At 43.6% G+C, this 26,435-nt stretch overlaps 4 protein-coding genes across 4 annotated transcripts; 3 read left to right on the plus strand and 1 right to left on the minus strand.

Moving 5' to 3' along the window:
- Nucleotides 1–3,629: 3,629 nt before the first annotated feature.
- Nucleotides 3,630–14,669, minus strand: flvcr1 (FLVCR choline and heme transporter 1). The gene is made up of 10 exons (XM_068709084.1): nucleotides 13,702–14,669; nucleotides 12,797–12,941; nucleotides 12,177–12,317; nucleotides 11,747–11,814; nucleotides 11,005–11,108; nucleotides 9,778–9,888; nucleotides 8,240–8,345; nucleotides 7,999–8,110; nucleotides 7,842–7,909; nucleotides 3,630–6,712 (listed from the first exon to the last, which is right to left on the minus strand). The coding sequence occupies exons 1-10, from the start codon at nucleotides 14,383–14,385 to the stop codon at nucleotides 6,626–6,628; spliced, it is 1,626 nt and encodes a 541-aa protein (XP_068565185.1). The 5' UTR covers nucleotides 14,386–14,669; the 3' UTR covers nucleotides 3,630–6,625.
- A 1,527-nt stretch (nucleotides 14,670–16,196) lies between these two features.
- spata45 (spermatogenesis associated 45) lies at nucleotides 16,197–17,027 on the plus strand. The gene is made up of 2 exons (XM_068708309.1): nucleotides 16,197–16,556; nucleotides 16,869–17,027. Exons 1-2 carry the CDS (start codon nucleotides 16,310–16,312, stop codon nucleotides 16,886–16,888), a joined length of 267 nt encoding a protein of 88 aa, XP_068564410.1. The 5' UTR covers nucleotides 16,197–16,309; the 3' UTR covers nucleotides 16,889–17,027.
- A 2,161-nt stretch (nucleotides 17,028–19,188) lies between these two features.
- On the plus strand, nucleotides 19,189–21,999 carry nsl1 (NSL1 component of MIS12 kinetochore complex). Its single transcript, XM_068708311.1, has 6 exons — nucleotides 19,189–19,392; nucleotides 20,033–20,105; nucleotides 20,191–20,324; nucleotides 20,495–20,549; nucleotides 21,321–21,388; nucleotides 21,521–21,999. Exons 1-6 carry the CDS (start codon nucleotides 19,204–19,206, stop codon nucleotides 21,734–21,736), a joined length of 735 nt encoding a protein of 244 aa, XP_068564412.1. The 5' UTR covers nucleotides 19,189–19,203; the 3' UTR covers nucleotides 21,737–21,999.
- A 361-nt stretch (nucleotides 22,000–22,360) lies between these two features.
- batf3 (basic leucine zipper transcription factor, ATF-like 3) lies at nucleotides 22,361–24,197 on the plus strand. Its single transcript, XM_068708312.1, has 4 exons — nucleotides 22,361–22,517; nucleotides 22,862–22,966; nucleotides 23,227–23,271; nucleotides 23,424–24,197. Exons 1-4 carry the CDS (start codon nucleotides 22,428–22,430, stop codon nucleotides 23,562–23,564), a joined length of 381 nt encoding a protein of 126 aa, XP_068564413.1. The 5' UTR covers nucleotides 22,361–22,427; the 3' UTR covers nucleotides 23,565–24,197.
- Nucleotides 24,198–26,435: the final 2,238 nt, after the last annotated feature.

Consider the following 26,435-nt stretch of genomic DNA (forward strand, 5'->3'; position numbering starts at 1 on the left):
ACATGACGTAGCTCAGAGGAGACCCACCTGTGGAATCTGTTCAACACATGTCAGTTAGTAAAAAAGAACAACATTAAATGTCCTGCAGAACAAAAGCTCCAACATCTGAGAAACCAAGAGGCAAAGCTTTGTACCTGGTGGGATGCCTGTTATTTTACCTGGATGAGCTGTTGTCCCACCTGTGAAGTCAGGTGTGTATTCGGCCTCTATCTCCACAGCTCTCGAATCAACGAACTGGCAGGTGTACCTCCTGTTGTGGCCGCTCTGACGCTTCACAGTCAGAACAGAGACGCATTTTCTCTGTCTGCGTAAACTGTAGCCGGGGCCTTTAGCTCGCAGCACGGCTCGCGTCTCATCCAGCCAGCGGATGCTGTCCTGTCGACAGGAACCGAGGTCGCTGTGTTTCGACAGAGCGCACTCTAATGTGACTTCGCCGTCCCTCTTTGGATCAGCGTCTGGCGGGGATGGAGAGACTGGGAGGAAATGAAAGAATGTTAGCGACTTCACTAGAAGACCCTGACGAGTTTCTGTTCGTCTTCGGTCACAGTAGTTTTACTGAGTTGAGCTGAGCTGCAGGAATAAGTCCTAAAACCATTTTGCACTTCATGGTTTCCCCGTCCTAAAGTCAATGGAGGTTTTCTTCATGGGTTTTTGGTTAGATATCTGAAGTAAAAGCAGGCTTACCAGATTTTATCGCGTTCTTCTACGACAAACAATATGCCAGTAAATACCCTACTTAGCTAACAAGACTACAAAACGTTCTCACGCCGACCTGTCGGCCTTCACAGCCTCGGTGTTTATACTCGCGCTCATGTGACCGCGGGGGAAGTTTTGGTCCAATTTGATAGAAAGTATCAAATCTTATTACGTCTTATTAGTGTGCCGCGTTTTAAGGTGCGACCAGTTTAGTTTATAGCTTAGCGTTAGCTTTTTACTTCTGCCGATTGCATTCAGGCTTCAAAAATCCTAAATGTGGTGCTCATTTGTGGAGATTCTCTAACGGAAACACAACATGTAAGTTTCATAAACGTTTGTTTGACACAGAGCTTATTTTCTGCTGTGATCTAAAATCCAATTGAAAAAAAATCCCACTGGCTTTTTTGGCGGGTAAACCAGCGCGATGCTAACTTCAGGGGGGTTGGCCTACAAAATGACGTCATCCCTGCAGCACTTGATTGCGGTGGCACAACGAGAGTGCTTGTCTATTTAGTTATACTTATTTTACCCTTGCCAGGTGTCCTTAAACACACCGTCTTTAGATTCATAAGCTCATGTCTAGAGTGTCTCTTTCTGCCTCCGTCTGTTAGGAATGAATAGTCGAAGGCTGAACGTCACCACTTCCTTTTTTGACAGCATTGCCTCAAGAACATAATCATGAGATAAAGTTTTTAAACAATACTATCAATGGCTTTTCATGTACTCACTTGTAAGAACATTGAGATACACGTTCTTACTAACTCCCCTCCCCTGCTGACAGGTGTAGAGACCAACATCCTCAGCGGTGACGCTCTTAATGACCAGAGAGCACTTGGTGTCCACACTCAGCCGAGCGGCTGGGACCGAGCTGTTGACATTTCCAATCTCAACCATATAGTCGTTCTGGGATGACTCTCTGTTGTAAAGCCATGAAACGAGGCGGCAGGTTGGGTCAAAGGAGGATGCAATGGCACAGGGCAGAACGGCATCTTCTCCAGGTCTTTTGTAGATTATCTTTCCACTGATCAATGCTGGAAAGAAAAAGCAGATTTGTATGGTTTTTTTTGCCCCATCACAGGAAATAGTGCGGTGTGCAACAACCACAATTTATTAAATGATCAAATAAAACAAGATAAAGACGCTGGCAGGCGAATAAAGTTACCTTTGGACAGTCCAGCTGTTTTCACCTGTTTTCCAGTCTTTATGCTATGCTAAGCTAACCTTCTTCTGGCTCATATATATCCATATTTAATGTATAGATATGAGCATTTAACACAAAAGCAAATTTCCCAAAATGTCACACTGCTTCGCTAAAGAAATCTTATCTGATCTGATGTAATCTTTTAAAAACATTTATCATTATGTGCAAGTGAACAACTTAAATGCATTCAGATAAAACACACACTTAATATTCAGTAAGATGGACTGAGTTCAAAAGGAAGCTCATGTTGCTGAATTTACAATTTGTAAAAAAAAGATGAACATTTAAACAACAACAGAAAATGTGAGCAGTTACCTTCAAACTGAAGCACAGAAATTAGGATTAATTCCAGTCGAGCCATTCTGTTTGCTCTCTGGACGCAGACGGTGATCTGTGGGGCTTTTTGTCTTTTCTGTGAGCTGATGATGATGATGATGACACTTCCTTCCTGTGTCATTATTAGACCGTCACAGCAACTGATGAATAGCATAAAGATAACGTCACCCGCACTCTTTTCCTAAACCTCACTAAGTGGTTTTGTTGCCTCAACCTAACTTTGTGTGAAGACACTGTTCATGCACCGAGTGGAAACCGACACGCCGCCTCCGTCACGTCCAAAACGGACGTTAGAGGGGTTCGTACTGCGTCAGAGTTTGAAGCGTAGGGCCACTGACCGAGCGTCAGTATTTGACGAATTGGGAGTAACAATGTGTTGCCTTAAGCCATGCTTAGAGTTTACCTTCGTCTGGCTTGATCAATGATATAATTGGGCATTGTCTGCATAACAATGAACGTTTGAGAGTTTTTCCTAATAATAATCCGCAAAGGAAGCATATGTAAGGTGAATAGAATTAGGAGGATTAATTGTTGACATTAACAAACTGAAAACAATCTGATGAATAGAACTTAAACCAGCTTATGTGGTTCCTTTAATGTGAATCAAATGTCTCCAAAATTAGTCTCCACCCAGTCTCTCAAAATGATCCAAGCATTTTGTAGGCGATCATTTCAGTGTATGTGTCTGTATGTGTGCATCCTTAGAGCACTGGTCTATTTCTCTCAGTAAAATGTATTAATGGGAAATTTAAGTCACAGCATTTTGGAAAAACTTGTGTGGGTGTGTTGCTATTCATTGCGACAATCATTGCGTAATCACAATGAAGCAACTTGGATTGCAGCATTTTATTTCCTTCATTTGATTCCCTTAAGCGGTTACAGCAATTCTACAAATTCTTCCACTTTTGTACTGATTGCGGGTAAGATCTGAGAAATCTGTGGTCATTTTATTTCTAAAAACACACGCGCGGACTCCACCACATCAACTTGGTACTATGTCATTCTCAGGTGAAAAGCGTATGTGTCCAAAATGTAAAAGTTTGAAGAACATGGTTGCTTCAGTTGCATAAAACAGTATATTATATAAAAAATTACTAATTTGACTCTAAATGGAGCATAATTTACTAAATGAACATCATGTTGTATTGAAGAAGACTTGAAACAAGAGATTGAGACCATAAACTCAAGTTTACAATGTTTACTGAGGGAATAAATCAAGAGAGAAGTAGAGTCATTTTAGACTAGACTTCTATACAACCAGAGGAGTCTCCCACTGGTGGACACTAGAGAGAATGCAGCTTTAACACATGAAGCATCAACTCCACTCGGTAGAACCGGAGGTTGCCGCCTGGTTCAAACCCAGAACCCTGTTGCCCTGAGGCGACAGTGCTAACCACTACATCACTGTGCCATTTTTGAGCATACTTCATTGGACTTCAGAGTAAAACACTGGAGAGAATTGGAGAACAATGCTTTTATTGTTGTGATTTGACCCAGTGTCTTCAGAGTAATGTCATCTGCGTATAGAGTGATTCCAGTATTTAGACTCTACATCCCACAGTGTCTGGATCGCTTAGAAAATGACACAAAACAGCAGCTTCACAGATAAATTAAACATTTTTAAATATTGTAATACAATTAATGCAACAATCTGCACAAATGTACGTATCTCTACGACAGGTTTGGGTCAGTATATACATAGAGAAGGCTGACGATATTCTCCATTTTCTTATTGTGAACAAATCAACAATGAATTAATTCTGCTAACAAGTGTGTGTATCAAAGACACATCGTCCTCAAAGACACATCGTCTGCAATAGAGCTCCATTGTTAAAAAAACACATACGTAAGACAGCTGTTTTAGGAAATTAGTAAATTAGTAAATTTGTGACCTGTTATTTTACTTAATGACTTACAGCCCCAGTAGACAACTATGGGCTTTGGGATGAGTCCCACAAGTCAGAAAGCATTAAGAATTAATATATATTATATATTAATAATATGTTAAGTATTAAGAGACAGACTAGATTTGTTGACAGTATAGCTGAATGGAAAACGAGGTGCTCTGTCTTAGATTTCAGTTTGACCTCTTCCATCAAGTTGGTTTGTATCAGATAACACTGTTACACTGTCAATTACAAGCTTCCCCTCATTCAAGCCACTGAGGAAATGATTCATATGAGGTCACAAAACAGCCTCTGACTCTAAAGATGTGTTTCATGGAGGCAGTGGAGTCAGGAGAGGAGAAAGCATGGCGACGAACTAAATGGGTTTAATACATAAATAGTCTATCGGCAGGATCACACAACATAACATGCTTTCATGATGTCACTTGAAAAATCTATTTTGGTCATGAAACAGCATGGAGATAATGTAAAATACATCAGAGCAGACCGTAGACTGAAGACACCATGAAACATATTCAACGTATCAAACAAGTGGAATCCTCAGCATGTTTCTGACTAAAGCCTATTAACTAACATGTTAATAACCCTTTCATAATGAATTAACAAATACATCACATGACCATATGATAAAACTTAAGTGCTCTATAAAAGTTCCTGTTATAAAAATTAGAGAAAGACAAAGAAATGTACAGTTTGTTCAGAACCAGAAAATAGAAAAATGTATCGGACAATCCTAAAGCACACATGAAGTAAAACAGATACATAAGGCTGGAAGAAATAAATAGAGAAGCAGAAGATGTAATAAGTGGTTTAGAGAAGCATGCGACCACATTAAGAAAAGTAAAACGTATGTTCTGACAAAATAAGTAGTATAGTATTCTCCATCAACCAACAACAATAACATTTCATTGCCAAGTATTGAAGATGATGATGTAGCATTACAAAGGGGGAAGTGCTGCTATGCATTAACAAAATAAAAGCCCAAATATGGAGATCAAAATAAAATAATTTGGTTGTTTGTAAGTTATTTTTGCATTTTTTAAAAAGGGATAAATATAAAAAATATATATAATTTAGCAAAAAGAATTGAGTTAGCCTATTGTGTTTTACTTTAAGCCTGAAAACGTCCGTTATCTGAGTCAGATGTGTCAATTAAACAACTTGAAACAGACTAATTACACATTTTGTATCTATTTTGAAACTATTAAGTTGGCAACTTTTACTCAACCGAACTGAAAAAAAGTACATTTTTACTTATAAATGGCTAAAGAACGCTTTATGTGACTGAAATCAATCAGATTGAATTAATAAGCATCTTTTTTCTGTTACAATAACACAGTTGAACTCTGTTGGGCTCCTCCTGTCCTCCTCTGCTTTCTCTGACACTTCTGAAGAAACCCCACAAGGTGGCGCTGTCCCTCCGTGGTACGGAGGGTAATAAACATTGAAAAGTCATCTGAAGTCATGCCTTTCAGTATAAAACTTCAAGTTGTGCGTGTATTTTCTTATTTATTGTGCACTGAACTGTTCATATTCTGTTTGGTCCCTTGTGGTTTGTGCAGGGAGGACATTTTTACAACAACATCTATTTTAACTACTGCAGATGGTTACTTCTGTAATGTCATAATCTTCATAGTGTTATACATCAGGACACCTTCATCAGCAGTTTTAAACGTCCTCTCATCGATCTAAAAGCCAAATACAATTCTTCGAAACATTTTACTCTTATTTTGCGTCACATCCAGCTTTTTATGGATTCCAGCAGGTAAAGAGCGACATTCATAAGCACACCGGTGTCCAAAAAGAAAAAGCTCCGCGGGTTTCCGTAGTTGTCGAGACTTCCTCGGACTCACTGTCGTCCCATTTATGACAGTAAGCGCGTCTGATATGCATCGTGCAGCATTTATGTCGACTAGTTCCTGTCGAAGGCGGCTCAGAACCGGATTTCAGATGGTTTCACGTAACTACGAAGAACTCAAATGAACAGCTACAGCGCGTTTTACAACTTCAGTCCACAGCGCGAAAAAGTCAAATTCAAGTAAACTCAGGAGACGTTGGCCCTGTGCGGCGGTACAAAAAAGCAAACGGAATGTCTCTCTAGCTGGTTCTCCAGGACCTTGTGATGGTGACGTAGGAACTGGAAGCGTGTTTTTCTTTGAAGAGTGCAGTGGAGCTTGTTCTGCATGACATTGCCTGCATGCTTCTTCTTTTTTTTAAATATATATATAATCCACAACTACCTCTCCATAACGAAAGACAAAGTTCTGTAAGTTGGAGGAGTGTTTGGGAGAACGAGGGACCCTGGACCCCGCTGCAGGCTTTAGATGGAGAACGCGCCTCGTTGGTTCACCCTGCCTGCCTTGAATCCGCTGCTGTGCTTCAGAAGACTTGGCATCAAAAAAAAAATGAAATAATCAAGTGCGCTTTTTCGGTATCCCGGGGCAGCGGGGAGACCTTCTTAGGTGGATCCGGTGACTCGGCAGGCTCACAGTGAGGTTTCACGGGAGAAGCTGATCGAGGGCTCCAGTTTGACGCCGTTGGTTTTCGTCTCCCCGGGACACTCAGCAGGAGGCTGTGGAGGAAAGAAAGACACAGAGACATTTCAGATGGAGACCAGCAAAGATCTGGGTCTTCTGATATTCTGCTCAAAAAGAGACTTTCACCTTCTGCTGGAGAAACCCAACAACTGTCAATCACAACACGTCCCCAATCCAACTTTGGGGAAAGGAATCAACGGCTGCAAATACAAATCCAACATCTTGAACTGTAGAGATGGCTTTGAACCCGATGAACGATAAGATCATAAATAAGAAGAGCCTGTGTCTGTGATCGCTGGTGTCTCGTTTCTACACCATTAGAGACAATCAGCCGGTGGAGAGCAGAGAGTCAAAGTATTTTATGGCTTTGTTTGTGGAGAGGACGGTTTATACGCCGATCGAGACACTAACGTCCACACTGAAGAGGGACTCTTGTTCAGGGGAAGCAGAGGACGGTTCAAGAATGTGTCTCGTCTTAAGGTCATGCCATGGGACGCCAGTGAGAGGAGAGACACTGAACAAAGAGACTCAATGCTGTCCTCTCTAAAGGGCAATCCAAAGCAGATGAAGAGAGACACTAAGGAAGAGAAAATGATAGATATGAATGACGATGTTGTGGCCATTTGTCCCGAAAAATCTAAACCAAACATAAATCAAAAGGCCACTGATGCACCATGGGGGATGTGGCGCACAAATTCCATGTTTCTTATGATTTATTACGCAAAAACAGGCAAGCTAACGAAAGAACAAATAAATCCCACCGCTGCCTCTCCTGCCCCGGTGCATGCTGGTCCTGGACCTACCTACTCATATATAGAACCGCGGGAACCCACAGTGCTTCACACACACACACACACACACACACACACACACACACACACACACACACACACAGAGCAAAAACTAAGTATAATAAACAACAACAAAATAGTTAAACCAAGCAAATAACTAAGAAAAGAAAAAGCGATTGAAATCTATCAACATTTCTAATCTAAATAAGCAGAAATCTACAATAATCAAACAGTACAACTTATGAATAAAATATCTAAATACTAGACGTGGTCTGAAAACTACAAGATGCCTACAGATCGGATCGGTGTGTGTGTCTGTGTGTGTGTGTGTGTGTGTGTCTGTGTGTGTGTGTGTGTGTTTTAGTGTACTCACTGCTTTCATGTGGTTGTTGTCCACCTCCATGTTCATATTGTGTCTTTTCAGCTCAGACTTAATTAAGGCTGAAACATAAAACAAGGAAATATTACATCTCTGATATTTGGCTTGACATGCACAAAAGAACACACACACACACACACACACAGCCTACCGGTGAGCAGTATTCCCAAGAAGATCCAGGCGCAGAGGAAGATATTTCCGATCCGCGGACTATAGTCTGTGGTCAGTTTGCCCTGAATCAGAGTGAAAATGATCCCAAATAGCTGCACACACACACACACACACACACACACACACACACACACACACACACACACACATATGCATAGTTAGTGGATGTGAGAGCTCTACATGTAGCACCTTCGGGACACCTTTGAGGAACTCGGTGGTACCTGAGCAAAAGCATTGAGGAGTCCTGACGACGTGCCTTCGGACTCTGGGTAGGTGATCTCCACTCCGAACTCAAAGCCCAGCGGCAGGTAGCCCGTCATGAAGAACCTGAAACACACACGGACGTTTCAACTTCAATATGGTCACGTGCACAACGATACACAGGAGCAGAAGACCCAGCTTCTATCCTGGAAACAACAACAAAACACCAAAATGTGATTCTATATATATGTACCGTATTTTTCGGACTATAAGGCGCACTTAAAATCCTTAAATTTTCTCAAAAATTGACAGTGCGCCTTATAATCCAGCGCGCCTTATGTATGGTTACTTGTTGTGCTTATTGATCGATTTTATGTGGTACAATGCGCTCAAAAATCTGTTGAAATGTGTAAGTACGACTTTGGGAAGCAACGAAGCCGCTCCGCTCAATGGATATTCGGAGCATTACGGTACGCTGTGTCACTACCTGATCGGCCCCGTAACAGGAATGTAATGTCTAAACTAAAAGTCAAAATCGATCAATAAGCACAACAAGTAACCATCGGTCGCAACCGTCGTCCGAGCTTTCACCAAAGCTGGAATCATCACTGAACAGCCAAGTACCGATAACGGCAACAAGACTGACTCGGAAAATGACGAGAGGGATTCGGGCATTCTTGATGCCGAAATCGCACAGCTGTTTCACTCAGACACTGAAGATGAAGAATTCGATGGATTTGTGGAAGAGGAATGAATCGATAAGTGAGTGTATTTTTCTGTACCGGTATTTGTTGTTACAACTGAGTTGAATAAAGTTTGATTTACCGGACTGTGTTGTTTTGCTTAATGCGCCTTATAATCCGGTGCGGTTTATGTGTGAACATAGACACGTTAATTCACAGTGCGCCTTATAATCCGGTGCGCCTTATAGTCCGAAAAATACGGTAGGTGTAAACACAGCTGCTTGGTACAGCGGGTGTGTTTACACCTACAACAATATGAGAGGAAGAGCTGACACTCTGTTTCTTCCTTTGTTTTGAAAGCAGGACTGTGTAGTTGTGAGATTTAGAAACGCTGCAGAGCGATGCGGCCTCAAGGTTATGAGACAACCTGTCTTAGCAGCTCTGACAATGGCAGTATAACACAGGCAATAACAGGTGTTTAGAGACAGCGTGCGTTACCCCAACCACGAGCGGCCCCTGAGCATGCAGCAATAAGTGGGCGCCCGAAAATATGATCCAGTTTGCCAGATTATCCGTGGACAGACAAGGAGGCGCACACTCACTCACGCACAAACGCAAACTATATGAAAACGTCCGTTTACGAGACTCTCACACGACTCGTGTAGCATTACCCGAGTCTCATTTACCCGGTCGTACGCTCTCTACGTCAGTAAAAACAACAGTAGTCATTGGTCTTCAGGATCCCTCTGACGTGACTGGAGATGGTCTACATGGGGACCCTGCTTTCAGGGTAAAACTGGGGTATGAAGACACTGTGCGGCCTGGAAACATGAAAGCATCTATTGAACGTGCGAGTGACTGGGATCCAGTCGTACCCCAGAGCTCCGGCCGTGAAGAAGACCAGAATGATGTTGTCGAGCTTCAGAGTGAAGGTGAAGACCACCATGCCCAGAAACGACAGGACGTACACCGTCAGGGTCGTCATCCTGTAAAACACAAACATGGCAGCGTTATTTAACTACTTTGATTGACGGTGTTTCCAATCAGAGGCAACGTGTTGCTCCTGTGATCGCTCTCTGATTCCTCTTCCTCCCACTTTAGTCTTTGCGAAGTTGAACGAAATCCCATTCCTTTGATCTTACCGGCAGTAACTACGGCGACGTGCAGAACTCGAATTTCCTGTCACCGTCGCGGCCCGACGTGTCTAAGTGGCGTCAGAATCTATCGTTACTTAGCTCCCTTCAACTTGGGTGTCTCAGGTTTCATTTCCCCCTCATCTACTCTCCCAGCTGGAGGACTTGTTTTGTTCCGGGTCACCTTTTCAAGGTTTTGGGACCTCTTAGCTCCAATGAAGTGAAGTCTTAAACCTACGGAAAACTAGTCATTAGACCCTTTCCTTTGTCACAATAACAATGTCCTGAACTAATCCAGCTCCATAAAGACATGGATTTCCCAGTTTGGTGTGGAAGGAAATAGGCTGTCCGGCACAGAGTCCTGACCTCAATCCCCCCCCAACACCTTTGGGATGAACTGAAACGTTTGCCAAGTAATGAGCCACTAACTCTTTTTCCTGACTATTCACAAGAAAAAGGACTACGCTACAAATTAAAAATGATGTATAACACAGGTTGTAACCAATGGATCTGAAAAGTGAGGCCCTAAACCTGCATTCTCTCTAGTGTCCACCAGGGGGCGACTCCTCTGGTTGTATAGAAGTCTAGTCTAAAATGACTCTACTTCTCTCTTGATTTATTCCCTCAGTAAACATTGTAAACATGAGTTTATGGTCTCAATCTCTAGTTTACAGTCTTCTTCAATAATAATAAAGCAGGGTATGCTTTAGGGGCGGGGCTTCCCTGTGATTGACAGGCCTCTACCACAGTTCTACCGTGTTTTCGTCTTACAACTTTAACCCTTTTACGGTGTGACTTCAGCAAATGAAAGTTAATTGTAACATTTTTGATGGCCCAAAAATAGTATAACATGATGTTTTGTAAATTCAGTGAGACGTTAAAGCCTAAAATGAACGGGTGGGGAAAGAGCGTGTGCGTGTGTGTGTGTGTGTGTGTGTGTGCATGTGTGTGTGTGTGTGTGTTGCCTACTTGTACGTCTTGGTGTGGTCCAGCCACACGCCACACAGGATGGAGCCGACCATTCCGGCGACCACCAGAGTCAAACCGATTCTCCCAGCGTTCAACTCCTGGTGCTGAGGACAGGAGAGGAGATGAGATATGTTACTGATGCATCATGGGAACAAACCCGCTGACTGAAAAGCTTCTTGTGCAACTTTAAAACTCTTACAGGTGGACTATAAGCCGGTCACAAGTTTTGTAGGTGTGTGTATATGGTGAGGGTGAGGGGGGGGGGGGGGGGGGGCTGTTAAGTCATCTGAGAGAGTTTTATAAGTTCATGCAAGGGTGAACATCTCTAAGTGTGTGTGTGTGTGTGTGTGTGTGTGTGTGTGTGTGAGAGAGGGTTTGAGAGTGAGTGCCTCTGTCGTTTTGCTGTGTGTGTGTGTGTGTGTGTGTGTGTGTGTGTGTGTGTGTGTGTGTGTGTGTGTGTGTGTGTGTGAGTGTGTGTGTGTGTGTGTGTGTGTGAGTGTGTGTGTGTGTGTGTGTGTGTGTGTGTGTGTGTGTCGCGGTGGGCAGCAGGCATGCGTGAAAACAGCTGATGAACTCAGACAATGAGCTCACGTCTCATCAAAGCCATCAACGCTTCTTTGTTCTTCTCTCTCTGTCCGTCTTTCCGCTCACCATCCAGTTTCTACTTAATGCACATTTCAAACATAGATGGTGGGAAAGCTGTTGACACAGATTTTATGTTTGCTTGCTTTGTGTTTTGTACCTCATAGCAGGCCATGATCATCTGGTTGAGAAGGGTTGAGACTGAGTAGAAGGAACCAGTCATTATACCTGCAAGCAAGCACAAATAAAGAGTCTAGAAGTTTGTCATTTTATTTGTTAAATCAAACTCTAAATGCAAACGAAACATCCGCAGGCTTCTCACGCGTTGAGAGAATTAAAGAGAGCACATTTCTTTCCTCTATTTGTCCCGACTGGCTGCGAGCGTGTGCATTCCTGATTGGCTGTTGCCGGGTTACAGAGTCGGAGTCGTTTACGCCTGCGGGCCAAAATGACGTTAAATATGGCCTCACCCTATTCTGTAAAGGCCGCACCGTGAGGGGCGTGACGGATCCTTTATATACATGGTGAGTCTTATGAAGTGTCCCTCCACACACACACACACACACACACACACACACACACACACTCACCGTAGCTGATGAGGAGGAGCACGAATGCTTTGTTCTTCATCAGGTTCACGATGGACTGCTTGTAGGAGTATTCGGCGGTGGGGGAGTCCGGTAGGACGGCCTGGGCGTGACTGGGAGGGAGGAGGGGGCGGTCCTTAAACACTGTATGGGACGCACAAGAGGGTTAGCTCGCCGGGCCTCCGAGGCTACTAACTCCAGAACACAATGCAGTGTTGATGTACATAACACCGTAACACTTCACCACAACCTCAACCTAATCCCAGTCTACTCTTAATCCCAAACTCAAGTCTTAATCCTGAACCGGTCGCCCACAGATTAAAGGAGCGGCGGTGAAACGTCTCCCCTTTTGGAAAGTTTCAGGACTATCCTCCATCCCTCGTGAGGACATCTGGGTCCTCAGAAGTGCAGGAACAAGCACACAAACACACACACACACACACACCTCTGTTGTGCAGCTGTTCCTGTGGTCACCTCATGGGACTACGAGGTCACCGAACCGCTAATCTGTAGCAACTGGAGCAGACAGCACCACATGGTATGCAAGGCCGCTGTGTGTGTGTGTGTGTGTGTGTGTGTGTGTGTGTGTGTGTGTGTGTGTGTGTGTGTGTGTGTGTGTGTACCTATAACTGTGAGGAGGAAGAGGGCGGTGGAGACAGCGGCGGTCCCGTAGAACATGATGCTGATGTTGTGACCCGTGAGTTCATCGTCGTCGGGCGTGTTGGGAACCAACACTGGAGGCAACAGGAAGCCTATAGCTGTTCCTAACTAAAGAGAGAGAGACAGAGAGAGAGAGAGAGAGAGAGAGACAGAGACAGAGAGAGAGACAGAGAGAGACAGAGAGAGAGACAGATAGAGACAGAGAGACAGAGAAAGAGAGAGAGAGAGAGGGAGAGAGACAGATAGAGACAGAGAGACAGAGAAAGAGAGAGAGAGATATCATTATTTACTCCATTTTCTTCTCCTCCACAGGCTCCATCTCTGATCCTCTTCCACCACTCTGTTCTATTCTACTCTTTTCCATTCTACTCTATTCTATTCTATTCTTTTCTATTCTATTCTATTCTGTTCTATTCTTTTCTATTCTAGTGGCGATACCACGGTGACATCCTGCATTCAAAATGTATTTAAAACTACAAAAGTATCAAAGTAAAACTATTCATTTTATTTTATTACAATCTATAATAATACATCATAACGTATTAGCTTGTTGATTGTTATTGTGTAGTATTCTGCAGAGTACAGTAACTAAAGCTGTATAAATCAAGTGGCGTAGAAGTATTAAGTTACATAAAATGGAAAGTACAACTACCTGAAAATTGCACCTCTGAGTAAAAGTACTTGGTCACATTCCAGCACAGTCTGCTGGCTCTCTCGTTCCCTCCCATCCACTTCTTCCATGACTCTATACTACTCGTCTTACCTTAAACACATTGTAAATTATAGCCTTATAAATAAGCTGTGCCATGCGCGCGCGCACACACACACACACACACACACACACACACACACACACACACACACTGACCTGGTTCCCCAGCACGGCCGCGGCGCACGCGGTGGAAACCTCCCGGGGCCCGAACCACACCGAGGCGACGCGGGACGGCAGGCCGAGGATGAACACCTGCGCCACGGAGCAGACGACCTGCGCGGCGACGGTGACTCCGAACAGCCCGGGGCTCACGCTGGCGCACTTGAGCCACGCGCCGGCGCAGTTGAGGCCGGCGCCCAGCAGGGCCGTGAGCCGCAGACCTTTACGGTCCAGCAGCCAGGTGGCCGGGAAGATGAGCGGCACGTAGGCGATCATGTACACGATGGAGAGCCAGTCCACCATGCCGTTGGTCACGCCGTAGTAGCGCGTGAACACGTTGGCGATGATGCTGTACTGGATCCACTGGAAGGCGTTCACCAAAGAGTACAGGCTGAAAACGGCCAGCACGGCGAACCGGCGCAGGTACAGCTTCGTCTCGAGCTTCGCCTCTCCTCCTCCTCCTCCTTCTCCGCCTTCGTTGGGCAGCATTGCCTCTCTCTCATCCGGCTGCAGCTCCTTCTCTCTCTCGGGGTCCGTCTCTCCGGCCCCGCCCGTCGGCGCCGCTCCATACATCGGATCCGCCGCTCCCTCCGGCTCGGGAGTCTTCCTGCTGACCGCGATGTCGTCAAGTTCGCCGGTGTCTGCGCGCAGATGCTCCTGCACGAGCTCACCGGCGACCATGATGCCTCGTTTTTTGACGCCTTTCTCTATTTCCTGCTGACAAGACGCGAGCCAGGAAGCGATGTAAAAAAAGCCCGACCTACACGATGCTGTAGAGGACACGGAGACACGGAGACACTCACACTGGATACATTTTACAACAAAACATTCGGTTGTTCTCTATCTCTCTCTGACGTACTGCGCGTCTCGTGCGCGTCTCTCCCTCTGTGAAGTGGTTCCTCTATCTTTTGTTCTTCCGACGATGTCGCACGAGCTTCTGATGAGCCAATAGTAGAGCAGCGAGAGCTGGTGGTGTGTTGTACTGCTGCGTGGGTTTATATATAAATATATATTTATATTTATAAGAGAAGCATCGGTGACCACGTGGAGGCGGACATGCGACGATGCAACAGCGTGTACAGAAGTTTTAACCGCACGTTATTAATACTTCAGTTGAATTACTATATTTCCTTGTTTGGTCCGTCACGTTAATGTCTTTGCAAACATGTATTATTATTATTATTAAATGCATGTTTAAGAAAACTATCATTACTCATTTCTGTTTTATGACTAAATAAACATATTAATTATGTGTTTCATCTCAGTTTGTTGTTGCAAATGGTGAAATATGAATGTGAAAACCATGAAACGTCCCCAGTTGATTACTCACATTAAGGCAATTTTCTTTTGTGTTGCAAGTTTTCAGAAATTTGATGTTTCAATATGCAAATGAGGCGTTGTCTAATATAGATTTAGTGGAAATCTACCGAGGCAAACAGACAAAGTAGTAAAATAAACGTCTAAATGTGTATTTTGAATGTTTTCTTTCCGCTAGTCTGAACATGCGGAAAGAAAATAGACAAAAATCTGAAATCTGAAATCTCCTCTTGGATAATTAACAGAACTAAAGTGAACCCCTGAGTCCCTGTGACAGCGCTGCTTGGTCCTCAGTCAGTCTGACCCGCTCAGGCCGTTATCTGCTCTAATCCTAATCATCCGTTGACCCAGTGGGACTCCTCTGCAGCAGGCATAGTACCACCCTAACCCCGCAGGAAACACACACTTATCATACGTTCATTTCATTGTTTCATCAACATCTGAGAAATAGAAGTTAAACCCCCCCAAAAAATGGTTATTTTAGGCCCCGACCTACAATGACACATTACAGAATGGCTGCATGTCACTGGCCTGTCTTTGGGCAGAGGACTGAGGACTGAAATCCCAAAATATTCATCCAAATATATGAGTTCCATTGAAGGGCAGACACTGGTCAGTAAGGAGTTATTAGTCAGGTTGTACTGTCAGGTGAGGCTGTAGTACACTCATGTCTTTCCTTTGTTGTGTGTATATATCTCAGGAGGATTAGATGACCTCAGAGTGGAGGAGCTCTCACTCTGTCTCTGTTTCAAAGCACCACAAATATAATTTACTCTCAGTGGACAGTTTGATGAATCCTGTCATATATATATATATATATATATATATATATATATATATATATATATATATATATATATATATATATCTATATATATATGTTGTGTAAGAAGAGACTCTGAGTCGTGACATGTATCTGCTTATTATGGGGTGGTGTCTGTGTTATGCAAACAAACAGGAGAGGTTTGAGAACAAAAGTACTGACAATGAAATTCAACTTTATTTTACATAGAACAAAATGCCGAAACAACTTCAACTTGAACTTGTTTCAGCGACTTTAAAAAGAGCAAAACAATGAGAGAATAAAAGTTTAGAGAATAAAAGTTTAAACAAAGACAGAAGCTCCGCAGAGTCTCTCCTCTTTCAGGACATAGAAGATCTTTGGGACGCTTCTTCAGGTTCCCCGTTGCCATTGAAACAGCAGCCTCACAAACACACTTTAGATCGTTTATAGCAACAACACAACAACAACAACAACAACAACAACAACAATACAAACACGCGCAGCATGTCTGGCGCTGAGGAGCGGGCTCTCCTGGAGCTCAACCTGCGGAGGGAGACGTGGTGCCAGGTGGAGGCGAACCCCCAGCGGTCCTGGGAGAGGACCGAGAGGAGACACTACCGGGGACACCTGCGCACCGGCCCGGTCCTCCTCACCGCGCTGACCGGCGGACCGCAGCGCGGGTCGGCCCGCACCAGCGAGCGGCCGCCGCCCGCCTCCAAGCTTCCGGAGAGAAGGCACTTCGAAGAGAGCTGTGAGATGTTACTAAAATACTCCCAATGAATTAGATTTGCACGTGCACGTTGCAAATATAATATATTCCATGATTAACTTCTATAAACAGTTGTGAGGGCCTGGAGGGAGGAGCTACCTTTCCTCAAGGACTCCATTCATTTTAAATTGGTTAAGGGAGTGTCACATTTCAAAAATCCAATATTTGCAAATGTATTTATATATATATATATATATATATATATATATATATATATATATATATAAAAACCATATGGATCATGTACTATTGTTATAATAATAGTTGTGTATTGCCTCTGTTCTTCTCCTCCAGATCAGTCACAGCTGATGTAAACGGCTACAAACACACACTGAAGAATCCATGTTCGATGGATACGTCATAATAAAATATCCATTCATAAGAGTTACAGGAGTGTTACAAGTGTTCATCTTTGCCTTGTTTGTGGTGGTTTCCACCTCTAAAAAATAATAAAAAAGTGATGTATTTGTCCTGGGTAACGTGAGTTGATGTGGGTCCTGTTAGTCCAGAACTTCTCGCTGTGCTTCCAACCCGATCCATAACAATAACGTTTGTTGAGACGGGGGTCAGCGTGGGACTGTTGACTTGAGCCCTGTGGTGCCTGAAATCTGCTCTGACAAACACACACATTCCTCAACAGGAAGCTACAGAATCAAGGGTGTGTGTGTGTGTGTGTGTGTGTGTGTGTGTGTGTGTGTGTGTGAGAGGACACTTTGTCTTCATTCCTTTGATTGCTGTTTGAGGGTGAGATTAAAGTGACAGTAAGGGGCTAAGGAATGTATTATGTCAGGTATAGAAGTACAAACTAGCGTCTATGACAGAGGACTTCCTAATTAATCCAATATTAATCTGGGTCATGGTTTTAGGGGCGGGGCTACACAGTGATTGACAGGTCTCTACCAGAGCTGTATACAGGCGTCTCTACGTCGCTCCTCCACCGTCCAGATATGGTCACTTCCTGTCAAATGTACATTTGAGTTAAAACATTGGAATTTTGAAGTTTGGGCTTTTGTCCCAAATTCCTCACTAACATGCTATTTTTCTGAATTGTGTGCCTATAATTCTATTATTTTCTGTCTATGAAATAGATACAAACTGTAATTCAGCATTTTCTTTTTTCCGGGAATGTTCACCACAAGTTTGTAATACTGATAATATGTAAATATTGCAATACTGTCATCAGTGGGCCGTCGGCTCAATCAACGTAATGTCTCCTCCCTCAGAGACAGATACACAGTGACTGAACACACATTTATTTAAAGTATTTTGTCCATAAGATCAAAGAATAATCATGATCTCAATATTGAACTACTAAATGAACATCATGCTGTATTGAAGAAGACTGTAAACTAGAGATTGAGACCATAAACTCATGTTTACAATGTTTACTGAAGGAATAAATCAAGAGAGAAGTAGAGTTGTTGCATCTTATACCTTTGAAATGAGCAGACATCATTTCACTTGTGAATGTTTTATTTGGAGATTTAAAGTTGTAAAAACAAAAAAAAAGTGTTTTTAAGAGACGTTGGGGAGCTACTCCCTATGTCTACATCCTGACACCCAGAGGATTATGTTTTTGTACTTATAATAATAGCTTAACAGGAAAAATAAACACACATCTTCATGTCCTCCAGAGGCCTCCGTCTCACCTCCTGTGCTCCTCACCACAGAGGATACAGTTACTCTCAGAGTGAGTCAAGTCAAACAATCAAAGAGACGGGTGAGGCGCAGACCGCTGTGCTGTACCTGAGGCTTCACGCCGCGCTGCTCGGGGCCCTCGCCTCCCTGCAGCGGATGGAGGCCCGAAAACACGGAGCCACCAGATGTGGATCACTGTGAGAGGAGGATTCAACTGTAAACAAATGTAATAAACGGCGTTTGATCCAGCTGAGAGCATCTAGTGCGGCACGCTATGAAGCACACTTTACCACATACGCTCATGAGAACGTGTCACGGAACACTGAAGACGTACACACCGTCCCTGCAGCTGGAGAACTCTGTCACACACACACACACACACACACACACACACACACACACACACACACACACAAATATACAGTATATATATATAAAGAAAGTCTCTTTTCAAATGTTCCTTGTGTGTGTGTGTGTGTGTGTGTGTGTGTGTGTGTGTGTGTGTGTGTGTGTGTGTGTGTGTGCATGTTGAATTGTCATCGTCTTGACCAGACAAAGGCTGTAACGTGTTGTTGTGTACATACAGCTTTTATGATTCAAAGTACATATTTACAACGTCAACACACGCTTTAGTTACTTATAATTAGTCTAACGGATGTAATGAGGGCTGTACTGTTAAAAACAACGCTACTTGTTTAGTGTCATCTAGTTAACTTTGCGGTTACTTCTTCTAACTCACGGGCTGACATGTGACAGTGACAGTCAACGAAGCCAAACTCCATTGATGACATTTAAATAACTAAGTGTTTGCAGCGCAAACTACGCTGAAAAACCGCGGCATTTATTCATTTTTTTACATTCGAACGATCGCTAACAGCTGCCGCGATTCTAGAAGTGTTGTTCCGGGGACACATTAGCAGTCGGGACCAGGAAGTTACACATCCACTTCCGGTTTGCGGCAAAAATAAATATAAACAATTTGGCGGTAAAGATGGAGTCCGTGGAGAGCGGACTGTTACCGAAAGATGAAACAAATCAGGAGTACAGAGTGCAAGTCACGTCCAAGAAACACGTGATGGGACAGATACACAAATATAAAGACATTTTGAAGACGGCGCTTGACGGACAACCGGAAGTTTCCGAGGAGACGAAGCGAGTTTTATTGCAGGAGCTGCTGGCGGTGGGTCCTGTTGTTTACATCCTGAGGGTTCAGCTAGCTGTACATTTAGACAGTTAAAGGATCAGAAAAGTGTTCAAGTCTAGTGTCAACAGACTGAAGACTGTTGACACTAGTGCGTCTCTGTGGTGACTTCCACACCAAGTCCCGTTCACAAAATGTGGATATACACGTATATATGTGTGTATATACGTGTGTGTATGTATGTGTGTATATACACGTATATATGTGCATATACGTGTGTATATAGATGTATATATGTGTGTATACATGTGCGTGTATACCAGTATATGTGTGTATATATGCGTGTATACATGTATATATGTGTGTATACATGTATATATGTGCGTATACGTTTGTATATATGTGTATATATGCGTGTATACATGTATATATGTGTGTATACATGTATATGTGTGTATATACATGTATATATGTGTGTATATATGTGCGTATACGTTTGTATATATGTGTATACATATATATATATATATGTGTATATATATATATATATATATATGTGCATATATATATGTATATATATATATATATATATGTGCATATATATATGTATATATATATATATATATATGTGCATATATGTGTGCATATGCAGTGAAACTGTGTTTTTGTATCCGGGCAGAACTTCGAGGCAGCCGTTCAGGACAACGTGCTGGTGAACGGACAGCGGTGGGAGGAGGCCCCCGATGCTGACGGTGATTCACACACCATTTAAAAAAAATCACTTTCAGGAGCTTCAGGCTCCTGTCGTCTGAATTAAAAGTCTCTCCTCTCCCTCAGCCGAGGACGGGGCGATGGATCTGGAGAGCGTGCTGGATGACGCCATCGTCGAGACCGCCAGGAGGCGCCGCGCCTACCCGAAAAAGATCCTGCCTCACGTGGTCCACTCCCTCAGAGCCGAGCGTAAACTCACGGTGGGTGCCGCGGGAGCTTCGTCCTGGTTCGGGGGCTCGATACACGTGCGGTGAAGCCTCCTTCGTGGGATAAACGCAGCCGAGTGGGAGGAGAAACCTGCGCTTCAGGGCTTAAAGACAAGAAATCCATCATTTCACAGATTTTCACATCTGCCGTGTTTGTGTTTCAGGGGCTCTACGAGCACGCGGTGAAACCTCAAGAGCTGCTCAGAGATCCAGGTCAAGGTTGTGTAACACACACACACACACACACACACGTTTACATTTGATATTCTGAGGGTAGTGACAGATCAACGGAAACATGTTCAGCGATGTTTTTTTGCACAAAGCATGGGAAGAAAGAGACTAAATATTCATATTTTGTGTTGCCGTTTGTATCATTTCTCTCCGGTTTAAAGCACCTGAAATGCTACACACACACACACACACACACATACTTGTTTTCCCCCTTTGTGAGGCCCGAACTTTTTTCACCCAAATGTGGGGTACACCCTTTCCAGTGGCCCTACACCACTGTAAAAATCAGGCAAGATAAAAAAGAAAATGTGTATAATTATCATTTGGGCCCCACTTGGACGTTGGGCCCCATTAATGGGTGTTCTCCCTGTCAATGGGCCCAACAAAGTAACAATTAAGAGTTTCACACACACACACACACACACACACTCCTATGGCGTCATATACATTATGTTCCTGTCTGATTGATAGGAAGAGCTACTTCTCTTTTAGCTGGACATTTGAAACACATACATGAACTGAAACACTGAAATGCATCAGTGCTTTTATTTTGCTCAAACATTTCATTTCATTAGACTTTGGGTATATATATATATATATATATATATGTATGTTGTGTAAGAAGAGACTCTGAGTCGTGACATGTATCTGCTTATTATGGGGTGGTGTCTGTGTGTATATATATATATACCGGCGTAACAATGCTCTTCTTGTGTGTGTGTGTGTGTGTGTGTGTGTGTGTGTGTGTGTGTTCTCCAGAGAGCATCATGAAGGACTTGTCAGCAGCAGCTCCTGTGATGGTGAAACAGGCCATCCAGGTCATAAAGGTAGCGCGCGCACCTGAACGCACCATATCGTGTTATAGATGGACATAAAGAGGCTTTGTTGATGTATTTGTTCATATCTCTTCTTCTTCTTCTTCTTCTTCTTCTTCTTCTTCTTCTTCTTCTTCCCTCTAGTCAATCAACGCTCTGCAGAAACAAGCCGAAGGCCTGTGTGAGGTCCTCGACATGAAACCGAGTCACGCCACTCTGGAGATCCACCGAGAAGTGTTCGGCGTCCACGGCCAATCGGACGCTCCTCCTCCCCCTCCTCCTCACAGGCGGCCAATCAAGAGAGCCGTAGAGGAGGCGGCGGCGGCGGACTGCTACGTGCCTCTCGACAAACCGGAGTGACGCTTCCTTGTTCCCTCGACCACGTTCTGGACTTCTACGTTCTCCTTTTAAACAGTAGAAAGCAGTAAAAGCTCCGTCGCGTCTCACATTTGGACATATTAATGTCGAGACGTTACTATGATTTCACGTCAACTGTTCGCGGATTGATTCATGGAGCACAAGGGCCCCAAAATGTTCAACATATGTCTTCATTTTAAGATTTTTCTGCCACTGAAACTATCAACTTTTTTTAAACGAATTACATAAAATAACCAAAACCAGCATCCTGTGAGTCTCAGTGCTTGTCTGCTCTGTCTCTACTGAAGACGTTTGATGTTTGGGGCACTATTTTTATCCGTGGATTGACACACATTTGGTTCCCAGCCTGGGGTCCCGACTCCAAAACTATATTAAAGTAGATTAGAGTAGGCGGGGCTTCAGGGAAGCTGCTCAGGTGTGTGTGTGTGTGTGTGTGTGTGTGTGTGTGTGTGTGGGTCATGTGACTTATGTGAACCGCCCCTCACTGCTGCTGCTGCTTCTGCTAAAGCGGCAGCGAAATTGAAAAGTGAAAAGAAAGCTGAAGTGAAACTGCAGCCTGGCTCTGTAGTTTTAGCTCCACTGGACCCTCGGTGCCCAGTCCTCAAAGCACACTCTTTATGCTTCAGACCGAGCCGGTGTTAGAGCAGTTTAAACACACACACACACACCCGTGATGTCAGACTGTGATTGTTCCTGCACACCTCCTCCTCCTCCTCATCCTCAGAAGAAGAAGAAGAAGTCCCTCCTCTGTGAAGGCTGTGAGGTGAGACCACACGGATGCTGCGTTGTGTCTGTATTCTCTTAACGTCAAAGGAAACGAGTTGCGGTGCAACCAGCTGCTGACCCCACAGGGAGGTCAGAGGTGATGCGAGCAACATTTTCAGGATGTTGAAGAAGTATAGTATAGTATAGTGTATATATATATATATATATATAGTATAGTAGTGTCTGTGAGGCCTCAGATTAAAAGTTGAATGAAGTTTCAATGAAGCAATGGAATAAAGTTAAACTACACAAATGTGACCTGCCAATTGAAGTGTGTATGTGTGTCTCTCTCTCTCTTTCTCTCTCTCTCTCTCTCTCTCTCTCTCTCTCTCTCTCTCTCAGGGTTCAGAGGATGAAGACAGGAAGTTGAAGAGGAGAGAGAAGAACAGAGTTGCGGCCCAGAAGAGCAGAAAGAGACAAATGCAGAGAGCTGACCTTCTGCACGAGGTGTGTGTGTGTGTGTGTGTGTGTGTGTGTGTGTGTGTGTTCCTCACTGCGTCAAATGGATGTTTGAGGGTTGAGACTTGGTTTTAGGGTTAAAGTTACTTCAGTGCAGACGATATTTAAAAGGCATCATGTCTTGGTTTTAATCTGTAAGTATAGGTGTTAGTCGCCAGAGACACAGAAGTCTCTGGAGACTAACACCATTTAAGCCTCTTCCTGATCTCCTCTCTCCTTTCCTTCCTCCCTTCTCTCCTCTCCTCCAGGCCTGTGAGCTGCTGGAGCAGAGGAACAGGAAGCTGAGGAGAGAGGTATAGTAACAGAGTACTATACTTGTACTCAACACATCTCTACTTCAACATGAATGTGGTGTACATAGGACTATGTGCATTCAAACAACATGTGAAAACACAGACCTGGTCTACACTGTGGTGACAGTAATAACATGCCGGTTTGTCTTCAGGTGGATTCTCTGCAGGAGGAGCAGCGAGCGCTCTCTGAGACGCTCAGGGCCCACGAGCGCTCCTGTCCCATCATGCACTGCTCCTTTGCGCCGTGCAGTTTGCAGGCTGACACCGTGGAGGCCTGCTCGGTCCGAGGCTGAAGCAATGCACCAGGGCGCCCTGCAGAGGGCGCCGCTCGCTGAGAGGAGACCTCATCGTCTCACGTCCTCTGGTGGTTCAACCTGTTATGCAGCAGCTCGTGTCCATACTGTAAATACAGTAGTCAGTCTCTGTGTAGGATTACTTCTTACATTATTATTATTGTTTTATTTCTCGTCAGCTGTAGCAAAGAACCACATTTTTCCCCCATCTTTCCCCCCAAAAAAGTCAATCAAATAATTTCACAATGGGTTCAATTTGACAAAAATGAAACTGATAACAATCACTTTAAAGTGAACGTGAGTGGAACAAAGAACTTTTTCAGTCTTTATTAATTTATGTTATACGAACATTTCTATTAGAAAGACAGCGGTAATCAGAGTAATAACGTCGTGATATGATATTAATAACAAACCTACCACTTGTTTAGTGCAGTGCGTCCTTTATAAGGGGTCTTTATGAATGTTATATTAATGTTAATAGATTGTGATTGGTTGGTGGAGACACATTACTCTTTAATAACCTCTTGAATCCTGATGTCCTCCTTTTAAATCTTCGCTCTTGTCATCTTTTTCCAAAAACGTCATTATATGATTAATACAGTGAGAGAAATATTAAAAATAATGGAGATATTCCAGATGCCTTTTTGCGTCATTTACACATTTCCGTCACATCTCGTGCGACACATTCTAGAACGCTGATCACATTTTTTTTATAAAACATAGAAAGAAATATGACTCAACACAGAGAGCAGAAACCCTCCCGGTGATTAATAGTGTCAATTGATGGTTGAAAACTAATAAAGAAAAAACCTCAAGTGTGTCATCGGCGTCCTGCGGTCGTTCACCAGCATCATTGAGCACGTTCCTCCGGGACGCTTCCTCGTCTTGCCGAAGCTCTCAAGGTCATGTTGAAGTCTCGGACGCGTCACGGAGGATCCATGAGCTCTGTGCTCTGTGGTCTGGTTACGCTCACTGAGAGGAACACTTCCCTACACTTTGACCACGATCACATCAAACTTAATCTCGTCTTCATTTGTCCTTCCTCTTCCACAACGAGGGAGGGGGGGGGGGGGGGGTGCATTCTCTATATGGAAGATGTTGATGACGTAAACCAAGTGGAACTTTTCTCTGCTGCAAAGTTCTGGAGAAAACTTGCACTGATTCTTGGAGAGCGTGGCGTTTATGTTTATTGGAACTTCTGGAATGACGTCCAAGACCGCGCGTCCACGTCTCAGGCGGACAGACGCAGGGTGTTGTGGGAAAACAGTACTAAACAAGACTTCCGCTGTGAAAACTGGAGCTCGGATCAGCTTCTAACCGAGGGACCAAAAAGCACTGCCGTCAGGAGAACGCCGGCCACCTGAAGCAGGAAACACCGCGGGGACAGGAGGCAACTTGTCAGAGTGGTTCTGAGGAATACAGTAGTCTGCACAGATGCCTTCCACTGTAGAGCTGTAAACAAAAACAGATGCAATTATACACACACACACACACACACACACCTACACAAACACGCACACACACACATCAATATTTCCAGACTTCTGGTGAAATTCTAATTCATTTCTGGTCCATTTCTCAGAAAGACTCCAGGAAACATGGTTTAGTACGATGAGGCTTTCTTCAGGCTGCGTTCAGACAGAGCTCTGAATGAGGTGCGGCCCTGATGCCTCAGGTGCTGAGAATTAAGTTTATTTCCCAACATGAAGATCTAAACGGTGTTTCAAAGCCTTCCCACGGTGCCAAAAATACAATTCTAGTGGAGAAAATGCTGAAGCACCTACTTATTTGATAAAATACCGTAAACTGTATAAAATATGCACGTCGCCCAGAGGTTTCTGAGGAGTGCTAAAGTGGGTGGCTGAGACGGAAGCCAAACCTTTTTTTAATCCAAAAAGTGGCTTTTTATGCTCTTTTTTGTGTCTCTTTGTGGTTGTTTTGCGTGTCTTTGTAGTTGTTTTGTGTCTCTTTGTGGTTGTGTTGCGTCTCTTTGTGGTTGTTTTGTGTCTCTTTGTGGTTGTTTTGCGTCTCTTTGTGGTTGTGTTGCGTCTCTTTGTGGTTGTGTTGCGTCTCTTTGTGGTTGTTTTGTGTCTCTTTGTGGTTGTTTTGCGTCTCTTTGTGGTTGTGTTGCGTCTCTTTGTGGTTGTTTTGTGTCTCTTTGTGGTTGTTTTGCGTGTCTTTGTAGTTGTTTTGTGTCTCTTTGTGGTTGTTTTGCGTCTCTTTGTGGTTGTGTTGCGTCTCTTTGTGGTTGTTTTGTGTCTCTTTGTGGTTGTGTTGCCCCTTTTTTTATAATCATGTTGAGTCTCTTTGCAGCTGTTTTGCATCTCTTTGTGGTTGTTTTGGTCTTTTTATGTCATGTATATGAGCAGGGATATTAGCTATAGAGACCAAAACCGCTTGTTTTGCTTCATTTTTCATCTCCGGAGGTTGCCGATTGTAAAATATTATCAATGATGGAGTTTAAAGTTTCCCAAGTTTACTAAAACCTACAAATGAACACCAAAAAAAGGCTCTTCAAAAGTAGCTGTAAAGTAGCCTCTGATGGTCCTCGAGGACGCAGACAGGACAACTTCAGGGAGAAAACAAAGACACACACATTAAACACACCAACTTACATACACCTCCCACCACTCACACACATACACACACACACACACACACACTTCTACTGAATTGTCAAGTGGATTCTGAATAACTTCTCTGGAAGAATTACACAGCAGTGCAAATCGTTCATCAGTGAGTCCACCGTTAGTTTATTATTGGAGTTAAAGGCTTTTATGAGCTTTTATGAGCTTTGTGATCAGTGTCACAGATATCCTTCTCAATAAATGATTACAAATGCTTTCAGTGTTGTTTTCAGATACTTTACCG

This window comes from Cebidichthys violaceus, unplaced genomic scaffold (genome assembly GCF_023349555.1).
Source record: "Cebidichthys violaceus isolate CVI_PGR_0920_01 unplaced genomic scaffold, fCebVio1.0.p SCAF_14, whole genome shotgun sequence".
Lineage (NCBI taxonomy): Eukaryota > Metazoa > Chordata > Actinopteri > Perciformes > Stichaeidae > Cebidichthys > Cebidichthys violaceus.